The sequence below is a fragment of the Phaethon lepturus genome, unplaced genomic scaffold (assembly GCF_000687285.1).
Source record: "Phaethon lepturus isolate BGI_N335 unplaced genomic scaffold, ASM68728v1 scaffold9938, whole genome shotgun sequence".
Classification (NCBI taxonomy): Eukaryota; Metazoa; Chordata; class Aves; order Phaethontiformes; family Phaethontidae; genus Phaethon; species Phaethon lepturus.
Window position 1 is genome coordinate 46,453 of NW_010558273.1, and position 20,464 is coordinate 66,916.

At 36.6% G+C, this 20,464-nt stretch overlaps 1 protein-coding gene across 1 annotated transcript in view; it reads left to right on the plus strand.

Annotated features, from left to right (window-relative positions):
* Window positions 1-20,464, plus strand: part of ANO3 (anoctamin 3) — a gene marked incomplete at its 3' end in the record, with an annotated part of 97,723 nt that overhangs the window by 15,773 nt on the left and 61,486 nt on the right. Inside the window, exons 3-6 of the mRNA XM_010293004.1 lie at window positions 1,376-1,588; window positions 2,566-2,637; window positions 13,822-13,958; window positions 17,306-17,308. Of these exons, the coding sequence (XP_010291306.1) occupies window positions 1,376-1,588; window positions 2,566-2,637; window positions 13,822-13,958; window positions 17,306-17,308 (425 nt within the window). The remainder of the gene's footprint in view (window positions 1-1,375; window positions 1,589-2,565; window positions 2,638-13,821; window positions 13,959-17,305; window positions 17,309-20,464) is intronic.

Here is a 20,464-nt window from a genome sequence, read left to right on the forward strand (position 1 = left end):
CCTTGTTTTGGTTCCTTTTCAATATATGAAAAGAGAAGTCATGTTGTGTAGGAATAAGTGGTAGTTAACAGAGTCTGAAGGTCAGCAGCAGCTAAACAGAGGAATAAAACCACCTTTTTTTTTTTCCTCAGGAAAATCTGACTTGATATTAATTTTAATCTCATTAAAATGTGAAGTTATTTGTGGTCGAGCTTAGATGCATTAATCTTTGTTAATTGCAACTGGGGACTGAAGACCTGTGTAGCTGCTGGCCTTACTGCGTTTTTGAATTAGAAAGCCCGTGTGAGAACAGTGGTAATGCTCAAAATAATTGTGGTTTTATATGCAAAGGAGTGAATTAAAGTAATATTAATGAGGACACTTTGATAGCACTGGGAGTAGAAAGGAAAGAGTAATGTTCTCATGGCACATTGCTGCACTTTCTAAATGCTAAGTGATAAAAGTAATAATGACAAAACAGTTGATGATAATGCATTTTTTTGGTGTGCGTTGATGGACAATTCCGTACTGGGACCATGGCTGAGGACGGCACACGGCAGACTGGGCAGCGGTGAACTCTGAGCATCATGGCAAAGAGCCTTTCAAGTAAAAGAGAAAATTCAGAAAATTTGTTCTTTGCGATACGTGTTTTGGAGATGTTGGAGTTGGAATGTTAAGGTGGGACAAACTCAGAACTGGGAATGACTTTTGCATCATTTTTCTGAAGGACATACTGAAAACAGAGATCCCCAAATCACCTTTTTCATTTAAACTAACAAACTGATTTTTTCAAATGTTCTCGCTGATACCACGCAGTTGCCTGGGGCATCTGTCTGTATGTAGGCACCTGAACCGAAAGCCAAGGCAATACATACGAAAAGCCAAGACTCTGCATTGGTCCCAGAAACAAAACTAGAAACAGCTAATAGATTCATCAGAACTCGCAAACAACTGCATTTCCAAGGAGAAGGTGTTCATGAATCCTTCAGGAAGCTTGTGAACATCTTTTGCTTGTATTCCATTTGTTTGTTTGTTTGCTTGTTTGAGGGTTTTTATTCATTTCTACCATTCAGTTGTAATTTTGCTTAGCAATCATAGTGCAGATGACACTAGGTGCTGTCGTTTGCTTCCAAACAACTGTATGACATTATGTACCACAGAATCATCACATTTAGAATATAGCAAATTCGAATTGTCAGATGGTGCTGGAAGGGTAGGTGAAGAATTCCTGGATTTTTTTCCCAACTCTATATTCTTCTGTCAACTTTAAACGTTTTAACTATTTTTGTTTAGTTGGAGAGTTGCTTATTAAGCAGATGAATCACCTGGAATTTTCATAATTATCCCTTTTTTTTTGTCATTGCCTAGCATGTTCTTTTTGTTTTGAATTTTTCAGGCATGAATACAAGCAAGAGTGAGACAGCGAAAGAGCATCCATTAAAACCCTCTAGAAGATCTATGCCGTGCCTAGCCCAGAGCCAAACACACCCTCAGGGTCTGAGCAAGCATTCGTCATTTCTGCAGCCAAATCGTGTGCAGCCACAGCCCCGGCCTCAGCCTCTAAGTGCAGGGACATCTACAGCTACAGTGGATGTAGTGTCAGAACGAGGTAGGAGGTTTTTCTCTTTCAAGAGCTTGTTCCAACACTGGGGCTGGAAGGGATCTATGGGAACATCATTTGAAGTCCTGTGGTGTCTTAGATAAGATTTTTTAGCATCTTTCATTAAATTATAGGGACATCTGATTAGCTTTGTTTTGTTTAGATATCTATGGTTTGTTGGAGAGGTGTTTTTGCACAAAACAGCTAGAACAGCCATGGTACTGAGTTTTTTCAGTGAATCTCTATAATGTCTGAAGTGAGGCTTACACTGATTTTTGGTTTATTTTTCTGAATTGCAAGATTATTTCCTTCTCACTAAGAACAAGACAAGAAAGTGCTCCCATATGCTGGGGAGAAGAGCATGAAGGTTGCTGTAGTCTGTCCTAGGAGAGAGAGTGAAAATTAATATTAGGCTTTTGGGAAGAAATGTCGTTATGAACACGTAGGAGCAGATGTATTAATTTGTGAATAGCGGAATCAGGGAGGAGTGGTATGGAGAGAATGAGAGAGAAGGGAGAAAATCCCTATGAATTTTAGCTTGTGGTGGACAAAGGAACTACTTTTATTTTAGGATTTCTCTTTTAACAGATAAACATGCCTTAAAAGGGGGACTAGTCTAGTTGGAGATCCCAGTCACGGTGTGTGTCACCTGTTGCCAACTACTGCCATACACTATTGCCAACTGTGTGTGAACCTTTTTTAGAATAAATTAACTCAGCTGGGCTCTGCTACCGAATTTTTATGAGTCCTTCCTTAATGTTGATAGGCACTAATTGTTACTCTAGTAAGGTATTTAACAGAGTTAAACTTCTTTCAGGAATAGAGTGAAAAACTTCACTAAAGTGGTGATGTTCTTTTTTTCCACCAATGGAAAGCGCTCTTCAGAATTTCAGGCTTAAGTTTTTCATTTAAGTCAGCTTTAAAAAGTGTACCTTTTACTTACCGAATACATGTGAATGCTGATATGAATATTGCATTTATTCCAGCTAAAGTGATGGAGACTTTGGAAAACAACTTGCTTAAGCTGTCTAATACAGAATACGGTGATCCATTTTTAGGTAAGTTTATGTTTGAACTGAAATAATAATAAATTAACGATTCTTCAATTACACGTGGAGTATTTAAGTGTGGAAAAGCTATCTTTATCCTGACCCTCCAGGTTTTTTGAAAGAGGAGACTAAATGTGACCACAGAAATACATGCTCTCAAATTTCCTGATACTTTCTTACCTTTTAGATCAACAGTAAATAGGGACTAAAGACAGACAAGTATTATTCATACATTCAGTGTAACCTTTTCCCCTAACAATCCTCCATAATACAGTCACTTGGAAACATGTATTTGAAATTCCTTAGAAATAGTTGTTATTATTATTCAGTTAGTATTATTCCTGTGTAGTCCTGTTATTCAGTATTGTCGTGGCTGCAGTTGGTATGTTGTTGTTTTGCTTTGGAACGTTTTCACACGTGAATATCTAATCTGGAAGAAAAAAGTAATGCAGAAAAATAGCTATAATTTGGGCATATTTGTACCTGCATTAATGCCATTTTGATACTTTAGGTCAAAGAAAGTAGAAAAGGAGTTATTCTTAGAATAGTCCCAGCCTTTTACAATTACAAAATGAGTCTATGTATATAGACAAGTAGTAATCTGCAAGTTCCAAAATTAATTACTTTTGAAACTCCCTGGCCGTGTATTACCCATCTGAAGTACACACAGATTTTGCTGCACCTTGCACAACTACTGTGGAAGATCTTTTTGCTCACAGTTAATGCAGCATCGAACTAGAAATGGTATCTTCATGCTGAAGGAGAGAGATCTGCTTTCTGAAAGCTATTTCCTCTCACCTCTCACATGTTTTAGCATTGATTTTTCTTGCTACCCGAAATATATGATAGATAAGAGGCTCTTCAAGGTCTTCTAAAGGGCTAGCTATTGGAAGTGTTAGTGGAATTGATACTTCCTCCAAAACAAAATCAAAATGTTCCAAAATCATGACAAAGACCAAAAACGTGGCTTGAAGAAAATCACGTGCCTCAGCAAGGTTCCAGTTGAAGCTACAGCATTCTCTTAGTGTAATTGGTTTTGTTGGGTGGGCAAGCGCAGGTACTAGAAGATTTCACTGTTATAATTTGCTTCAATTTTTTTTAATATTCTGTTCCATTTTTTACTAATTGCTTACACATAGACATGCTGATACTATTGCATATTTATGTGTGGCAGCAGTAATTCTTTCTCATAGCAAGTAATGCACTGTTTTTCATTCACATCACCTAGTTGTAACCTGAAAAGAAACATGGAAGGCTCAGGGACTGAGGAAAAGATAGACTGCACCTCATCAGCTCAAAATTGTATCAAACTTTGGTATGGATGTTTCTCTTCTTCTGGCTGCAGCTATGCTCTTTGAAGACACAGAAAAAATATTTAAGTGGTAGCCCTTTGCTAACTTGATTCATTAATTTGCCTGTGTTAAATGAGCCAATCCCAAATTAGATCGCTGAAATCAGTGAAGTTATTCTCTATTTAGAGAAGTGTAACTGGTTAGGATGTTCAGCTACAGGCAAGAAAGGAAACTATTTATAAATAACTCCCAGAAGTCAGAAGTATTTATCGCTTTAGATAAAAATTGACATTATCAGTTAGGTTCATGGAGAGAAATCAGGGACGGTTAAAGGTGCATTTTAAAAAGTGGCCTTTCTGTAAACTTTCAAAATACAGTTTGTTTGCGCTTGAGGATCCTATTTACATGGGTAAGAATTTGTTTCCAAGACTAAAACTTCCCTTTTTATTCTGAATCTAGGGCTTAAAAAAAAAAAAAAGGCGGGGGGGGGGAATATTGCCCCTTGAACTTTGATCACCAAACGGATGAGAATGATGCAGCACTGCTACATGCTTTAGTCGGTACTCTTGCACTTTGATGGAGTTTGCAAAATAGGCTGATTAATGGGTCTCATCTTCTTAGTGAACCTTTTCCAACTGCTCTCCTGAGAACACGAGAGAATGCTGAATGAAGTGAATGTGGTGAATTTTTAATCAGACAGCATCAGGCAAGTATACACAAAATATGCCCAATGGCTTTCTCCTCTTCCAGAATTGTGTCCATAGGCAGACAAACTATCTTCAGGTGAGAAGGGGATTAATAGGCATCAGATAAAAGACTTCAGTGGAAAGGTTGTCTTACATTTCAGTTTGCTATAGGTGAGGCCATAAATTTGTTGGACTTTTTTAGTTAGTGACATTGATGGGCTTATAAAGTAAGAAGATAATGTATTACAACTTTGTTATTGATAACACAGACTAACAGGTTCAAGGGCATTACGGATTTGTGTTCCTTCTCCTCTGTCAGTTGTAGGTGGTAAGTAGAGTTTTTAGTTAGAGGAATCAGTGAATTCAAGCAAAGTAATAGGCCTTGAGATTCTGTAACATATGACATGAACTATGAGGTTTCAGACATGCTGGAATACGCAGTGCTTAGCCAAAGCTTCATGGAAATTCCCACCCAGTGAAGGTTATGATCAGGATTTTCAGATCTTACCTAGGTGGAAAGCACCTGTTGCTTGCATCTGGACATCACTTAAAACGTTATGCCTTGCATTTCTCAAACCATGCTTGTAGAATTTGGTGTTCAGTCCAGAGCAAAATCATATTATTGCTTATAATTACTTGAAAACGCATTTTCTTTTCCGATACACTTATGTTATAGAAGAGTATAAAGTTCTAGTTTGTGTCCTTTGCCACTTCTTATGATTTGAGTTCACAAAATATAAAACTAAGATCAAAGTTCCTGATTCACGGAAGAAAGTTAATCCCTCCAGTTCCACTGTAGCTTTGTTTAAGATTTTTACTCATGAAATGAACCACATAGTATGTGGTTGTAGTTAGTTCCTAGTAGCTACATAGGAACTACATACAGAAAGTCACATTAATGAAAATTTGTTTTCCTCTAGGACTTTTTTTTAAATTCTAGAAACAGAACAGAATTGCAGCCACATGAAGGTTAACTAATGAGTTAGTTTATCCAGGAGCTGCTGCACTGGTGCAGGGGTATGTCGGTGTGCACGTGCATGTGTAAAGAAACAGTAATTGGTAAATTATTAAAATAACTCTTTTTCCTGTAAGGCCATCGTATGCATAAAGGGAATGAATCTTTGCACCATCACAAATTTGGCTGGCCATCTTTTCTAAAAGAAACCTGAATGGAAACAAATGCCGTGAAGGTTATTTGCACTACAATTTTACCTTCAGGAACAGTTGAAAAATCTTGTCAGTAATCTCTGTTAAAATTATAGGAGGTGGTTACTACGTGCCTTTTTGGAGTTTTGAGTGTGCTTTAGACTGAGTTTAAGAGAATTTAGCAGTTCTTTATTTTTGAACCGAAAATGAAGTACTCCGAGGATGTGTTAAGCTGAAGGAAATGTACGTGATTTGCAGGAGAATTTGGTTTTTCTTCTTATCAGTAGTAATTCCCTTTTTCTAAGAAGGATAACTTCTTTTTTCTTGCCATAACCGATAAAAACACTCTTCTAATGCATGGTACAGGTGAAAAAGAACCGTGTAAGGTGCAAAGGCTCACAAAGCCGGTCAATAATATTCCACTGAATGGCCTGAACTTTTCTCAAAACATCCTTTGGGTTTAGCAAAAGGAATCGAATGACAGAGGCAGTATTTGGGCTGATAGGTGACATGTTTTCCCATTTGCTAGGTCCCCTTCAGTTGTTAAAGTTCCTATCATTAGTGTTGCCAGGTTCCTTTTTTTATGTTCACTTTCAAACACTGTGAGCCAGATTTACAAGAGGTATTTCCTACTATAATACAGATTAATGCTTTTAAAAATCCCGTTGATCACACACATAGCTAAGGCATCAAGATTTTGAGGGATTAGGCCACATTGGAAATCCAGTTAGACTAGGAGAAAGACTTGTGAATCTGATAGTCTGCCTGTTAACTTAAAAATCCGGTTTGCTCATTCTAACACTAGTAAACATAGAAGTATCTTTCTGCAGATCCTACCATCAGAAATAGTGGAGGATCATCAGAGGATCTGCCTGCCACTGTTAGGCTGAAATACTTCATTTCAAATTAGATGTAATAAAATGAGTAATGGATAATATAATCAATAGAAATTTGCATTCAGGCTTTAGATACAAGTATCTCATTTTAAGTTATTCAGCAAATTAAACCAACACTCCATAGCAAATAAACAACAGTAACTAATTTATTCTTTTTTCAATTCTGCCTTTTTCTGAATTAGGTTAATTATGAGGGATTTATGCATAGTAACTCATCTTCCTTAGCATGACATGAAATAATTCCTAGATAGGAACTTGATCATGAATGACATAGTTCATGATTTTGCTATAATGGATATGTTGTACTCAGAATGCATCCTGAATTCAGTTGCTATAAAGATTATATATGGGAAACCCCCTTATTTCTGTGCCATGCTACAATGCAGTGCACTGGGAAATGAAGACCTGAACCAAAGTTACCAATCCAACAAAGTAACCTAATAACTGCATGATAAAAAAATTTTGGTGCTCAATTACAGAAGTGCTTGTAAGTGAATTTTGATCAAGTGATGTTGTGATAAACAGAAATGGACAGAATAACCCGTGCAATAAATACAATGTTTATGTGAAAGGAGGGACTAGAAGATGATGGAGGGTATGTCTCAAGAAAACTGGGTTCCGTTTCTGCTTCAACAGAAATGTGGAGTTTTCATTGTGACTTTTAGAAAAATTTTTTCAGAAGCTTGTGGTCCTTAGGCAATGCCTGCATAGGTACGGGCCGTCACATCTATTCTGACTGTGGTGTGAGGTGGCTGAAAGCTGCATTAGGACAGTTTTTCCTATACCTGGTGTGTGAGAGACTTGTCCAGCTCCCATACGAGAGCTGATTCATGCCTGGATTGCTGGCAGCGTGGATGACGAAGCCATGTGATCCGTTACGCGCATAGTGCTCGCTGAAATGTAATAAGGATTAGTCTTTGGAAAGCTTAATATTGAAGTTCAAAATATTGAAGTGCTTTAGGCAGTTAATCTGCCTGAACCAATTCTGTACGCCGTCGTAACTCCTCCCACCAGCAATAATACCTGCCTGACTCCCTTTTGAAAAATGAGAAATATTCTGTGTCATGGTTACCGCTGTCTGAAAGCTAATGAGAAATTGTACGTTAAGAAAAGCCTGCGCTTGTCTGTTCTGGTAGTTTTTGATCTGTAAATACGTACACAGGTAGCTGACAAACATTCGGTGTTACGCATACGCGATAGTATTCCAGGCACACAGCAGAATACAATAAGATGACCTACATCCATCACAATGTGGCTTATCCAGGTGTCTAGTGGTGTCCTTCTCCAGGTTATTTGTTGTGTCTAGGACTAAAATTAGGGCAAAAGGGGATTAATTTCTTGACCGATACTCTCATTCTTCCTAAAGCTCTACAAGGCCTATCTCTAAATGGGTAAAGGCTCAAAGGATTGAGTCAAAAGTCATCCTATCAAAGTTTGTGAGGCAGAAATTTTTTTACTATTTTATTATAATATAAAAAATATTTAGGAATAATTTTTTATTAATTTTCCTTTCCATAACTCTGCCACATTTCAACTGAGAAACATCTGCTATCCTACACTACAGTTATCTAAAACATACTGGTGGATTGCATGCTACAGAGAAATTGGGACAAGTGCTTTTTATCCTCTAACTGTCATAAAATTAAAATGCACTCTTGGCCCTTCAGAGAAGTATGATAGAAAGAAAGGTGGCCAAGCAGTTAAGAAGGCCCAAAAATGAAGTGGACCTCGAAATCAATTTCTAAACCAAATGCTTCTGCATCGTTAGGTAAAAGACTCCCAGAAATGAAAGTCTCTCCGATATTTGATGCCGTAAGTGCCCTTAGGGCAAATCTTACCGTCGGGCATCAAGCATGGCCAAACTACACGTCAGGAAGCGTAGGTAGGTTTTTGTGATGTGTGAAGGCTGGAATTACTCATCGTGGCTCTGTATTACAAGATAGCAAAACAAAGGAGCTCCTAGGATGAAGAGATCTGTTATCCACTTGGTTAATGCTTGAATCTGTTTAAGACCACTTCATACTTGAGTGTGGATCCAAGCTGACAGTACACATTACTTAGTTATATGTTCAGGTATGCTAACAGTTGTAAGTATACACCTTATTAAATTTAAGTCTGTACCTAATTAAAAAAAAAGTCCTTGACTTACTGAATTGAGTAGTGAAATTCCCATTGACTTCATTGAAATAAATATAATTTGGTCTCCACCTCTAGAGTTACGAACTGTCACCCTTTTCTCTGATTTAATGTCCTCATCTTTATTTAAAATTCAGCCTTTTTTCTTCTATCTTAGTTTTGCAGTGTTAGGGAAAGCTAAACAGTTTAATATAGAAACTTTCCTTTTCCTGACTTGAAGTCATAACAACATATTAATTTTCCTCTCTGTAACAGGTCACTTGGGGATTGCAAATTGTATGTATAACTTCAATGATTTTTTTAAATAAAATTTTTTATGTGACAGCAGTTCAAAAGGGTCTCAACTTCCACACAAGTTCTAATTAACATAAGTGAGATACATCAGCAAGATATTGTTATTGGCTGTACCGATTGCTTAAAGATGCATTATAGTTACCTTGTATAGTTGTTTTCTCAGTTCTGCAGGCACACAGTCTTTTATAACTGTAAGATTTTGTAGGATTAATATTTAAATCTTTCTCCTACTTTTAGTAGGTGCTCTGAAAACTCACATAAAGAGGTTGTGTAAAGGGTCACGCACATTCTGTTTGCATTAGCAATGATATTTCACCTGAAAAGCCCTGGAAAAAAAAAAATAATCCTACCAGGAGCTCAAAAACAGGAAGGAGAAGGGTTAAGAATGAAGGCAGATGTCCTTTAGATGTCCTTGTCACTGTGAGGACATGCACATGAGCATACACGAGTCCCATTCTCCCATTTGCAGTCCTCCCACTGCAGCAGACTTTGTTCTTTTTTTACACCGATCATGCTTGCTTTGTATCCCTCTTTCTTTTTCCTTTGCATCTCTTAAGGTTTTTGCAGTGTTTCAAAGTTTTTCAGATAACTCTAGATCTGCCATTTACTTTAACGTTAGAGTAGGAGAGCTGCTTTTAGCCAAGAGACTCCCCAACGGGACAGAAATAATTTTGTTTTGGGTTTTTTTAATTTCAGCCTGCAGTAAAAGAGAAATGGAAAAATGGAAATGTTTCATAAACAAGTACTACACTTTTTGACAACCTTTTTTTACATTGACTAAAAGGTTTTAGGCATTTCTGGAAATTCCTATTCACTCTAGTACCTTACTGGAGCGTAAGAGCAGATGAACTGAAAGCTGACACACCATATCTGCTCAGCTGATACATTTCAACACATAAACGCTGATTATTGGCCATTGTAGAGCAGTATTTTACTGATAGACCTACACAGCTGAGAAGCCGATCAACGTTTTTTGTCTCTGAAAAGAGGAAAAATTTAAAAAATGAATAAAATAAAAATTGCAAGCACTTGAAAGTCCACTGGTAGATATGAATGGGCCATTCCTGGCTCACGTCTTTCAGATGGTCCCAGCAAAGCACAGGCATGGCATTATTACCAGTGGAGGAGGGAACATGGGCTTGGGGAGGCAGGCAGTGGTCTGGGGTCTGTTAAGGAGCCATCTTTCTGTTAATTGGTGTAAAAGCCTGAGCTTCTGGAGCAAAGTGAACTGGATTTGGGTGTTTGTTCCTCCTACGGCTTCTTGCCTCCACCCTCGCCCTCCCAGTCAAGCAGGCCAGTTGTGGTGGTTGGCATTAGAGCCCATCCAAGAACGACGAGAGCTGGCACTTGTTCTCGACGTTGTCGTAGGCCGGGGAAGGCATGAGGGGAAATAAAAAATGCAGTAAACAGTGCAGTGCAGTTCCCACAGTGCCGAGGGAAAGCGCTTGAGGCAGCCAAGCTTTTCTCACGGCGTTTTGTGGGGCTGCAACCAAATAAAGACTCCAGGTTTGAATTTAAAGATGGATACTTACAATTCAAGTCAAACAGGCCGTTAGTCCATGTCACTGCTTTTGGGGTATGTTCCATTAAAAATATCCTTAGGCAGTACAACTCCAGCCGTGACATTCAGGGTTTGGCTTGGTTTGGCTTGTGGCACTCGCAAATGGCAGTTAAAATGCAAATGCAAGTAATAAGAGACTGTAGAGGAAATGATGGCAGAAAATAGTGTTACTGTGTAGACAAACATTATATAAAAGTGTCATGGGAGTTTAAAAACTGCAGTAATTGAAGAACGACTTAATCACTGGTGACCCTAGCGTTGGTGACACTAGGAATGATCAGTTGAGGTCGTGCAAGGTTGTATTTGAGGGAATGTGATTTTGGCTTGGTGGGTGGGAAAACTGCAAAAGAGAGACTTTCTCTTTTAATCTAAATGTTGGATACCTTATTACAGAAAAAGCACCTAGTGATAGAAAAATGCAAAAACATAGTTAATGCTATTAGTAGCAAAGTTTAATTTCTTTCATCCTCTCTCAAGATCTGTTTCTAAAACCAACATCTTTCATTCTCTATTCTTTCAAAATATTAAAACTAATCAAAAGAAATTTGCAAGAAGTTCAACTTAACAAAATGTGGAAACAAATGTGCCTCCCAAAACATACCCACATTGCAGTTGTTCATTCTAATCTGTTCTGTTCTAGAAATTTGATGCAATCTGTTGAACTTTTTCTTTGAGTGTAATTATTTAAAATTAAAAATTTTGGTTTAGTATATGCTGCAGGAGAGGTAAATGGGACTACTAGTCTATTCAAAGTACCTACAAAGCCTACTCTAGGTGCTTTGTTGGCATTAATGTCTAAAACTACACGAATGTTAAGAAAAATGCACGCTTTTGAATATACTTTGAAAATATGGATCGTATGCTATGTCTGACATTTTTTCAGACAGGTGTAACAAATGCCTATGCAAGTGCAATATTAAATGCTATGGTTTAATCTTAATTGTTCCCCTTTTTACGATACTGATACCATTACTTTGTAGGACAGTGCTTTAGGTGCATAAAATAAGCCATCGACTGCTGAAAGGTACAATATCAAGTATCCTTAAATTTTATGTAAGAAATGTACCTTTTTAATTTTAAATTTCTTTATTTTTATGGATTTTTTTGTTGCTAAAACCTTTTTTGACTACATTTCAGACAAGATAGCAGGTATTTCTAAATGGAAGTTAATTTTTTTTGTTTTACAGAAAATACATGCTGCAACTTAAAAGCTTGTGTCTTTGAAAACGTAAAAATGTTTAACATGTAAAAGTATGTTGACCACTAAGAGAAGACTTATTTCATAACTTTAAATTGTTTAAAAAATACATTATGTACTTTTGCAAAGGGTTTTTTGAGCATTGGGTGTATTCATAATGTGTAATCCTCTAAAAATTTAAAATTTAAAAATAGACTTTTTAATGTAAGTAGAGTCTTTCAGCTGAAATGGCCTATCTAGATGCAAAAGTTTAGGTTTCACAGGCCTGTCTCTTCTTTTCATTTTACTGGCTTCTATTACAAGACCTTGATCTTTAGTAAAGCTAAGAGCTCATCATACCTGGGCATGAGTCAAATCTGCAAAGTTGCTTATGTATCCTGTTTCCTACTTTGTGTACCTACTACCTGAAACCTTCTTTGCAGTCTTTTTACTACAGTCACTATGTTACGAAAAGTAATCTGTATATTAGGTTAAAACATTGTTTAAAATAAATAAAACCTCTGAGTTTGGTGTTCTGACAAACACGCTATTTCATACATTAAGAAATCCCTTCACAGATTTACTGAGGTTAATATCAGTATCAGAAACTACTGAGGGCTCGTTTTGTGTAATCATTATGTAAGCAGCTAAATTGCAGAAAAAACAGCTCTTGGTAAATGTTCCAGTTTAATATTCCATTTCAGAAATGTCTAGGCTACATGAGATAATTGAGGTTATTTTTTTTCTATACTACTTACCGTGGAGAATTTTACTGAACATCTTAATGAAAAATACTTCATTGTTGCAGATGAGCTTTTATGAATATAAAATTCAGGAAATTCAAGGTTGTTGTTCCCACAGCAACCATGACTTGTTTCTTGGCTTCTATTTAGAATTACTGGGCTAAATGTGGTTCCCAGTCCCCCTGACTTTTCCCATGTTGATGTGAAAGCTAAGATGAGAACTTGGCTCAGGATTTGTGGGTAACTTTTTAGTCTGAAAATGTTTCTATTTCCAATTTGTCCAAGATATAATTGTGTGGGAAAAATTATTTCATTTTTTTAATATTTAAATTATTTTTTCAAGACTATCCATTTTCCAGCGTTCATTGAAACTTACACGGTGCAACATTGTACAGGCATTACCCCTCATTTTACTCCTGCTGGGTATATGTGCTGGGTAAGCACTGCCATGATTTTTTGTTGGAGAATGTGCAAGGGAATTAAATGTCTGGAAAAAAGTCTCCCTTCTGATAGAGGATGTAGAGTGACTCAGAGACTTCAGTCCTTCTAACTTGCCTGCAGTGATGATGCAGGAGAAAATTTGATTTATGAAAGTGGATCTTAGTAGGCTTTGAGGATGGCCCTCAGTCACTTGCAGCTATCTTAGGGTACTCAACTGACCTTTTACAAAAACTTTTGTTGAACAATTAAAAACAAATCCAATGAAAAGGAAAACACTTTCTTCTGCCACCGTGAGATACACCTCTTAAAATGTGTTCCCAAGTGGTCACTGCGATACACAAATTTTCAAATACTACGTGTAATGATGAACAGCTTGTGTGTAGGGGAATCGGGCATTTCAGTTGCTTATTTAAATTTAAAACAGGAGATGTTACTCTGGTCTCCAGGATGCACCTGCCTATTTGATAACACATTTTGAGTCTTGACAATTGTGAATCAAACACAAAAGCATTTAAATATCTGCTTTATACTCTTTTGTGGGTTTTCTTAACTATTGTGAAGAATGTTGTGGGCTTTTTTTATTTGAATGGTAACAGGAGAAATTGTCTGTAGGCTTTCTACTAAAAATAGAAGTCAATTCGAGTTTAAGACAAACATGATAACATTTCAAGTAAAAAACTTTTAGAGGAAAGGATAGAATATAAGTTATTGAAAAGTGGATACTTACAAGGAATATTCAACTGTGGCTGTAACAATACTGTTAGTTTCTCCCCACTATAACCTAAAATGAGCCCAAGTGTTTGCTTCTGTTTTCCCTTCAGACGTAGGGAAGGACAAAGACACATACACAGATGATTCAGAACATGGAAATTACGATGCTCGTACAGATCAGTCATTGCTTATTCAAAACAAGCTTACCAGACAGAAGACAGAACCTCGGACTAAATCATCTTTAAAGGTAATGGACACAGAACTTTATTAAATTGTATAAATTGTCAGAATGTGCTTAAATATTCTTAAAAGATTGTTTTTAAGGGAAAAGTTAAAGCCTAAATAAATAGACAACTCGGGTAAGAAATTTAAATGGCTTCCATATTATACTTTGACCTACAGAATCAGTGAGTGGAATTCTCTGTATCGAAATCAACCAAAATTTTATTGAATCAGGGATTGTTAACGATTTGTATCGACGCATCTAAGAGCAGTAGCCTTCTTGCAAAAAATTTATATTGCACAGAATTGAGGACACAGGAATCCCAGCATGGAGTGAAATTCATGTCAGCTGGGAGGCCTCAAGAAATTAGGAGCGTTTAGAAGAACCAAGTTCATGTAGCAAATGATCAGTCGAGAGTGGTCTGAAGTGTACGATTCTCCTAGGTAAAATCCGAATGAAAGCTAGACACACTGAATGACAGATAAAATTCACTTATCTATAGGAGAGTGTAGGAGTATATTTAGGAACCTCAACCAAAGCACTGGGAAAGCCGTCTCACCAGGTAAAACTGCCTTGTTATCTTGCTTAGTAATTACCTAATCACAGTATTCATCTCAATGCGTTTTCTATAGCAGTTCATCCGCTATAGTGCCAAAGAATTACAACTGATTTTCAGTTCAAAACATGTATTTTTTTTGTTCTTACTCTGGACTGGGAGACCCTTAATTCTTGTTTCCATTAAGCATAATTGCTTGTAAATGTATGACGAACGACCTAACCTGAAGAAGTTATGAATTACTTTCTTCTTACGCACTTTAAGTTGTGTATTCTCCCAAACGGTTTTTACCATCAATTCTCTGATTTTTGGTGTATAAAAGCATGAATAATCCCGTGCTGCTACGAATTTAGAAACACTTAAATTGCTTTAAGGTTCTATGCTTTATGTACAGTATACTTTTCAGTAAGCCATTTGGTCTTTGCGATTTGAGCATTGAATGCACCTTTCACCAGAGTCAAGTAACTATTGTAATACTTGTTCTCTCAGTCACGCTGATCATCATTACTACAGGATTCTGAAACACAGGCAGCAGGTTGACATGATCTCTGAGACTTAATTTCATGGGATGCTTTAGAAAAATCCTCTTATAATAATAGTTATCTAGTAATGTTTAGATAGGTTTACAGGTGATCGTACTTACAGATCGGAAATCTGACATGAAAATGAAACTTTGGTAATGACAGAGGAGGGTCCTGTTTTAATCTAAACCATTGCAATGAGAACTTCTTGTGCTCACAGATTTTTTTATCTGTTTCTGCAAGGCTAGCTGAATTAAGCCGGAAATAATAATAGAAGTCCTTGTTTGATTTTGTTGATTAGCTAGACAAAACCTTTTATATCAAATGTGGCCTAAAAGGCAGAAAAAATAATGCAGAATCTGCAGAATTTAGACTATGTTATAGAGAACAAAATATTTTTAATAACAGATAAGACTGCTACCAAAAAAATTTAGTAACAGATGATGCCTAACTAGTAACATGCATTTCATTGTGCTAAAGCAAAGTATTTTTTGTATTTTCGTGTAAAGTATAAAATGACCACTAGCCATGTTTTCTCCAAGCCCTGCATTCAGCTATTATAGGCAGCCAGTAAGCTAAATTTCTTTCAAAGTTTAAAGAGGAGTCTTGTATTTGTATTAAGTTTAAACAGACATGCATTTTTTTATGTCTCAATCTTTGTATGTCCTGACCTACTAAACAAAGTGCTTCAGAGTTTAAACACAGCCTTCTGAAGCCACATCTGGCTTTTAGCTTTGACAACTCCTTTTATCACAGCAATTGCTTTGGAAACTTCCTCCTGCTTTTATTCTGTTTTTGCAAATGAGGCAACCAAGCAGGATTCTCCTCCTGTTTACTGTTTGCCTGCCTTCACAGCAAAAAGGCAGAGAGGATTTAGATCAGTCTCATATCAGAAGAGAAGGTTACTATTTTGCCTTTGGATTATTGTACCAGTCTTCGTGGCAATTAGTGGAAGATGTCTAAGGGAAAATTCTTCCCAAAATGCATATAAAACTAGCAAGAGGAGGTTTCTCATTCTTTTTGAGGCTGTTGAAAGCACAGAAGACTGCTCTACAGCTTTACAGCTGGTAAGTACTCTTTGGAAAATAAACTGATCTATCATGTTAAAAGAATCTCCTCAGTCTGACCAGAGAATGAAAATGAGAAACGCCGTGTTGGCAGAGCGTACAAGGGTAAAAGCGTATTCTTCTCTGCTTGTTAATGATTCTAATTTAGGCTTGCTTTGGAAGGGTTGTTTTACACCTGAGAGACTCAGGGAAAAATTGCTAAAGCAGTTATTTGCAATTAATGCTTGGTGCTATTATCTGTCTCAATGATGAGCTACTTGAATACTTCAGCAATAACAAACTTGTCTTCCTGACACAATGAAAACTGATACGCAATTTTTTTCAGGAATAGTTTTGTGTTTCAGATGACATACATGATGCGTCACTGCTGATAAATCTGATTTGTATTGCTGCAGTTGTAAAACTTTAGAAACATTGGATAATTTTGATATAGCATCTGGATGCCAACATTCATCTTGATAGTCGTCTGCTTCTCTCATTTCCTTGATTATGATTTATAACTCATAATCTCCTTTGGTGTAGGTTGGTATAATTTCAGAACCCGTAGATTTCACACTGAAAACTGAGAGTCGTTCAGACCCATTAAAAAGCTGTCTTCATTATCCATCTCTGCCGTCTTTTCATCACCAACTGCTGTTGAGATTGTGTAGAAACTATGATTTCATGTATGTGATTCTGCCAAGGGATCTCACACAGAGGAATGATGCCAACAGGTTGCTGCTGAGCAAAGCACGAAACGAGTAGTATCTGCCATTGCAAGGGTTATGTAGGAAATGAGAAGTCCCTGAGTGGAAAGTTGATATTTGGCATGTTCTAGTTTCACTAAGAAAGGAAAGCAGGCTAAACAGACTTCTTCACTTCAATGGGAGGCCACAGAGGCTACAGAGAAGCAGCGAAGCCACTAGCAGTGAACTCTTTTCTGTACCAATTAGTATCATGTGTATAAAGCCGAGATAGGAATATTTGAGAAATTACACTTCTGTTTCCTTTCAGGCACTGCATTACTTTTACTGTCTTTGATCTGATGAATTTTTTATTGAGGTAATGTATTTTGTATCTGGCAAGGTAAGGAAAGGATTTTTAGGACAAAGTACACATATTATCGCTATGGGTTCAGGAGCTATAAAGAAATGCTGCCTACACAGTAGCCTAGTTTACTGCCTTTTTCTGGTATCCACTGATATCCACTATAATACTGCATGTCTAGACTAGCTTTGTGCTGGATAGGACGTGAAACAATTTCTCTTTCAGTCTATGGAAGCGTTACGTAACTTCTTAGGAATTTTAAATAAGATCTTAAATAAGCAATTAGCCAAACATACAGAGTTTGTATCTAATTTCTAATCAGCTGGACATACTGCTGAAAATTCATAAGTTGAGCAAAACTCAGAATGTTCAGTGTAGTTTATTACAGTGATTATTAAAGGGTAAATCTACCCATGAAAAGCCAAAATACATTTTTGTAGTCATTTCATTGTATTCTTTGCGATTCTGAACGTATCTATTCTCTCTTTCCTGCAAAACAAATATTTTGCATTCAGAAACTCATGTAGGTGGTTTTGAAAAATGGAAAAAATTAAATATAATATCTGCAGAATAAAAACGTTCTTCAATCTTAATATTTTATTTTACACACTTTTGCAGGAATTATTTTCTGTTTTCATTCTTTCCTGTTTACGTCCATGACTTTCAGAGTTGCACAGATTTGTGCTCTGTGTTCTAATCCTGTCAATTTTTCACTGGTTTCACTTACATTGTTTCACTCCTAATCCTGCTCCCGTGTTCAGTGGAAGTCAGGCATGCATGTTGAAAGAGAAGGTTTGGCAATAGAGATGTTTTAGTGTAAAATAAGAACAAGATGTTGTCAGCTGACAACAGTGTACAGAAAAGGAAAATAGCAAAAGGAGCCTGATAGATAAGGAGTAGCCCACTAATGCAGCCTAATAACACAAAAGTAAATAAAGTTTAAAATTAATGATAACAGATAAAATCATTATCCCAGAATAGAAGACATGATAAAGTGCAACAGAAGTTAACTTAATGTTTATGCTTTTAGTGAATGGCTCTCATTCTCTGTGAGCTTTTGTTAAAAAAAAAAAAAAAAAAAAAGCTCAGAAAATATTTTGGGAAATGCAGGGAAAGTAGTAAGGAATTTTATCGGAAAGACAGAAATTTTAAGAAATAAACATGTAAAGAAAAATTTTCAGTGGTCGTGACAGCATGCTGCTTATTAAGGCCTTCCTTATTACACTTCAAGAGCAGATAGAAGTGGCTAGGTTTAAAAAAGGGAAGCCTCCTCCTGACTTCAAACATCCTCCACTGCTGCTTTCTCATACAGTAACATTGAACAGACTTCCTTTCAAAATTTTGCTTAAGATCATCTAAATCTACTGCATTCCTGTAGCAAAATGTGTTTTTCATATTATATACAAATGTATTGTTCATGCTTGCTCTGTAAGTCTGAATAGAACAAAAATGGAAACTCTGTGAAGAAACTAAAATAATTACTAATTCTTTGGTTGATTCCTAAAAAGTTAAACTGCAGTGTTATTGGGAAGGTCAGATATTTCTGGAAGTCTTCCTGTCTGTTCAGAAAAGAGGCAGGTTCTGCACAGTTCGGTGTAGTATACACAGAAATATATTAGCCTGGGTAATTACGGCAGCCTGTCGTGTTAACCAGGCCATGTTGTCTCTGATGCCCAGCGTAGTTTGGATATCTTTGCATATGCAAATATGTCCCAAATTTTCTTTCCTAGGTTATTATGCTCCTAGTTATTTGGAAAAAGAAAAAAATAAAACCAAAAAAACCCCACTTAAAATCAGTCAATCGATATTTTTGGAATTAAATAACTGAAAGGATTAATATAGTAAATCTCTTACTTTCTTATCCATTTCAAAGCCATTCAAACACAAAAAGATAACTTAGTTATAACTTAGTCCTGTGCTTAGAAAATTTCCCGTAAAGCACACCTTAGAGTATTCTTAATCAGAGCATGATCTGTAAAACGTAAAAAATGAGTCTAATACTGTTTTCTTTCAATGCATTGCTATAACCTAAAACATTTTAAAATATTTTCACAGCTAATTCCGTGTAACTTAAGAATTTGGTAGCCTTGTGGGGTGCCAGGTTTGATTTTTAAACATCCTGTAACAAAGCAAGTATTAATTAAGAATCTCACTTTTCTTCATGGAAATAAGCCCATTGCAGTTAGTATCATCAGAAATGTATTTATCTGCAGGAAATACTTCAAGGTAAGAGCTGAGTCATATGCTCTTAATGTAAACACTAACCACCGAGATGGTGGCATCCTTCAGTGTGAATATTACTGATAATGCAAAGTCCATGGTAACAGCGTTAGGGAGAATTAGTAATCAAAATAAATGAGGTGGTTTTCATGAATCAGCCAGTAATTGCTCTACTTAGTAACAACTTATGAAGTTCTAAGAACAATAATAAATTATACTGGTAGAAAGTTTTCTTTTATAAGAAATAACCATTCTACTTGGAGTTAGAACAGGAAAGCTATTCATGTAGATTTTTCAGTTTTAGGTAGCTACCATGCCCAAGAATTTCACGACATATATTTCACGATATATTTCTGATATTTTCAAGAATATCAGACTTTACCTCTGTCAAAATTCCTGCCCTCATTCCTCAAATTGTTTCCATGGCTGCTTCTGTCTTATAGATGACTTAATAGCCCTGAACTCATCCGTTATTATCTGTAAAATATCTCTTAAAAATTAAGACACGAAGAGTAGAGAAAACTGCATTTCCTTGCCCCACCTCTGACAACCAGCGTGTTTTGCGTTGTAAGGTTCGTTCTCCCCATCTTACTCCTCCATTTCAAGCTGATTTTCCTTGCAAGTCTACGAAGTTAGTTTATATATTGTGGGACATACTATATAGTGCTGTTTGGGCTGTAAGACTCGGTGCCAGTAAAGTTTATGGTGGTGTTTAGAAAAGTTTTGTGTGTCAGCAGTAGGTCAATGAACATGTTACTGTTTCCATGAGGAAGCAAATATATTCCAAATCTGTTTACTTGTCTTTTGTTCCTCCTCAAATGTTTTCTGGTTCTACAACTTCTCCCCACATCTTTGCCTCTAAAACTGCTATTGGCGTGGTGGTGCTACTACTTGGTGCTACCATTTCCAGTAGTAGCATCACTTTCTACTGGTGGTTTCTTCCCTTCCTTTCTCTTATAATTTCCCTGGGAAAAAACCCAAGACACTTGAGTAAGACTCTCTCTTTAGTATATTGCTTCATTATTGGTCAGAGTTTATCAAAATTATTTTTCTCTAACACATTTGGCTGTCAGAATTCACAAGCTGTCGTAGGCAGGAAATGAATTTTGTTGTAAACATCATCACCTTGAAATAAAAAGA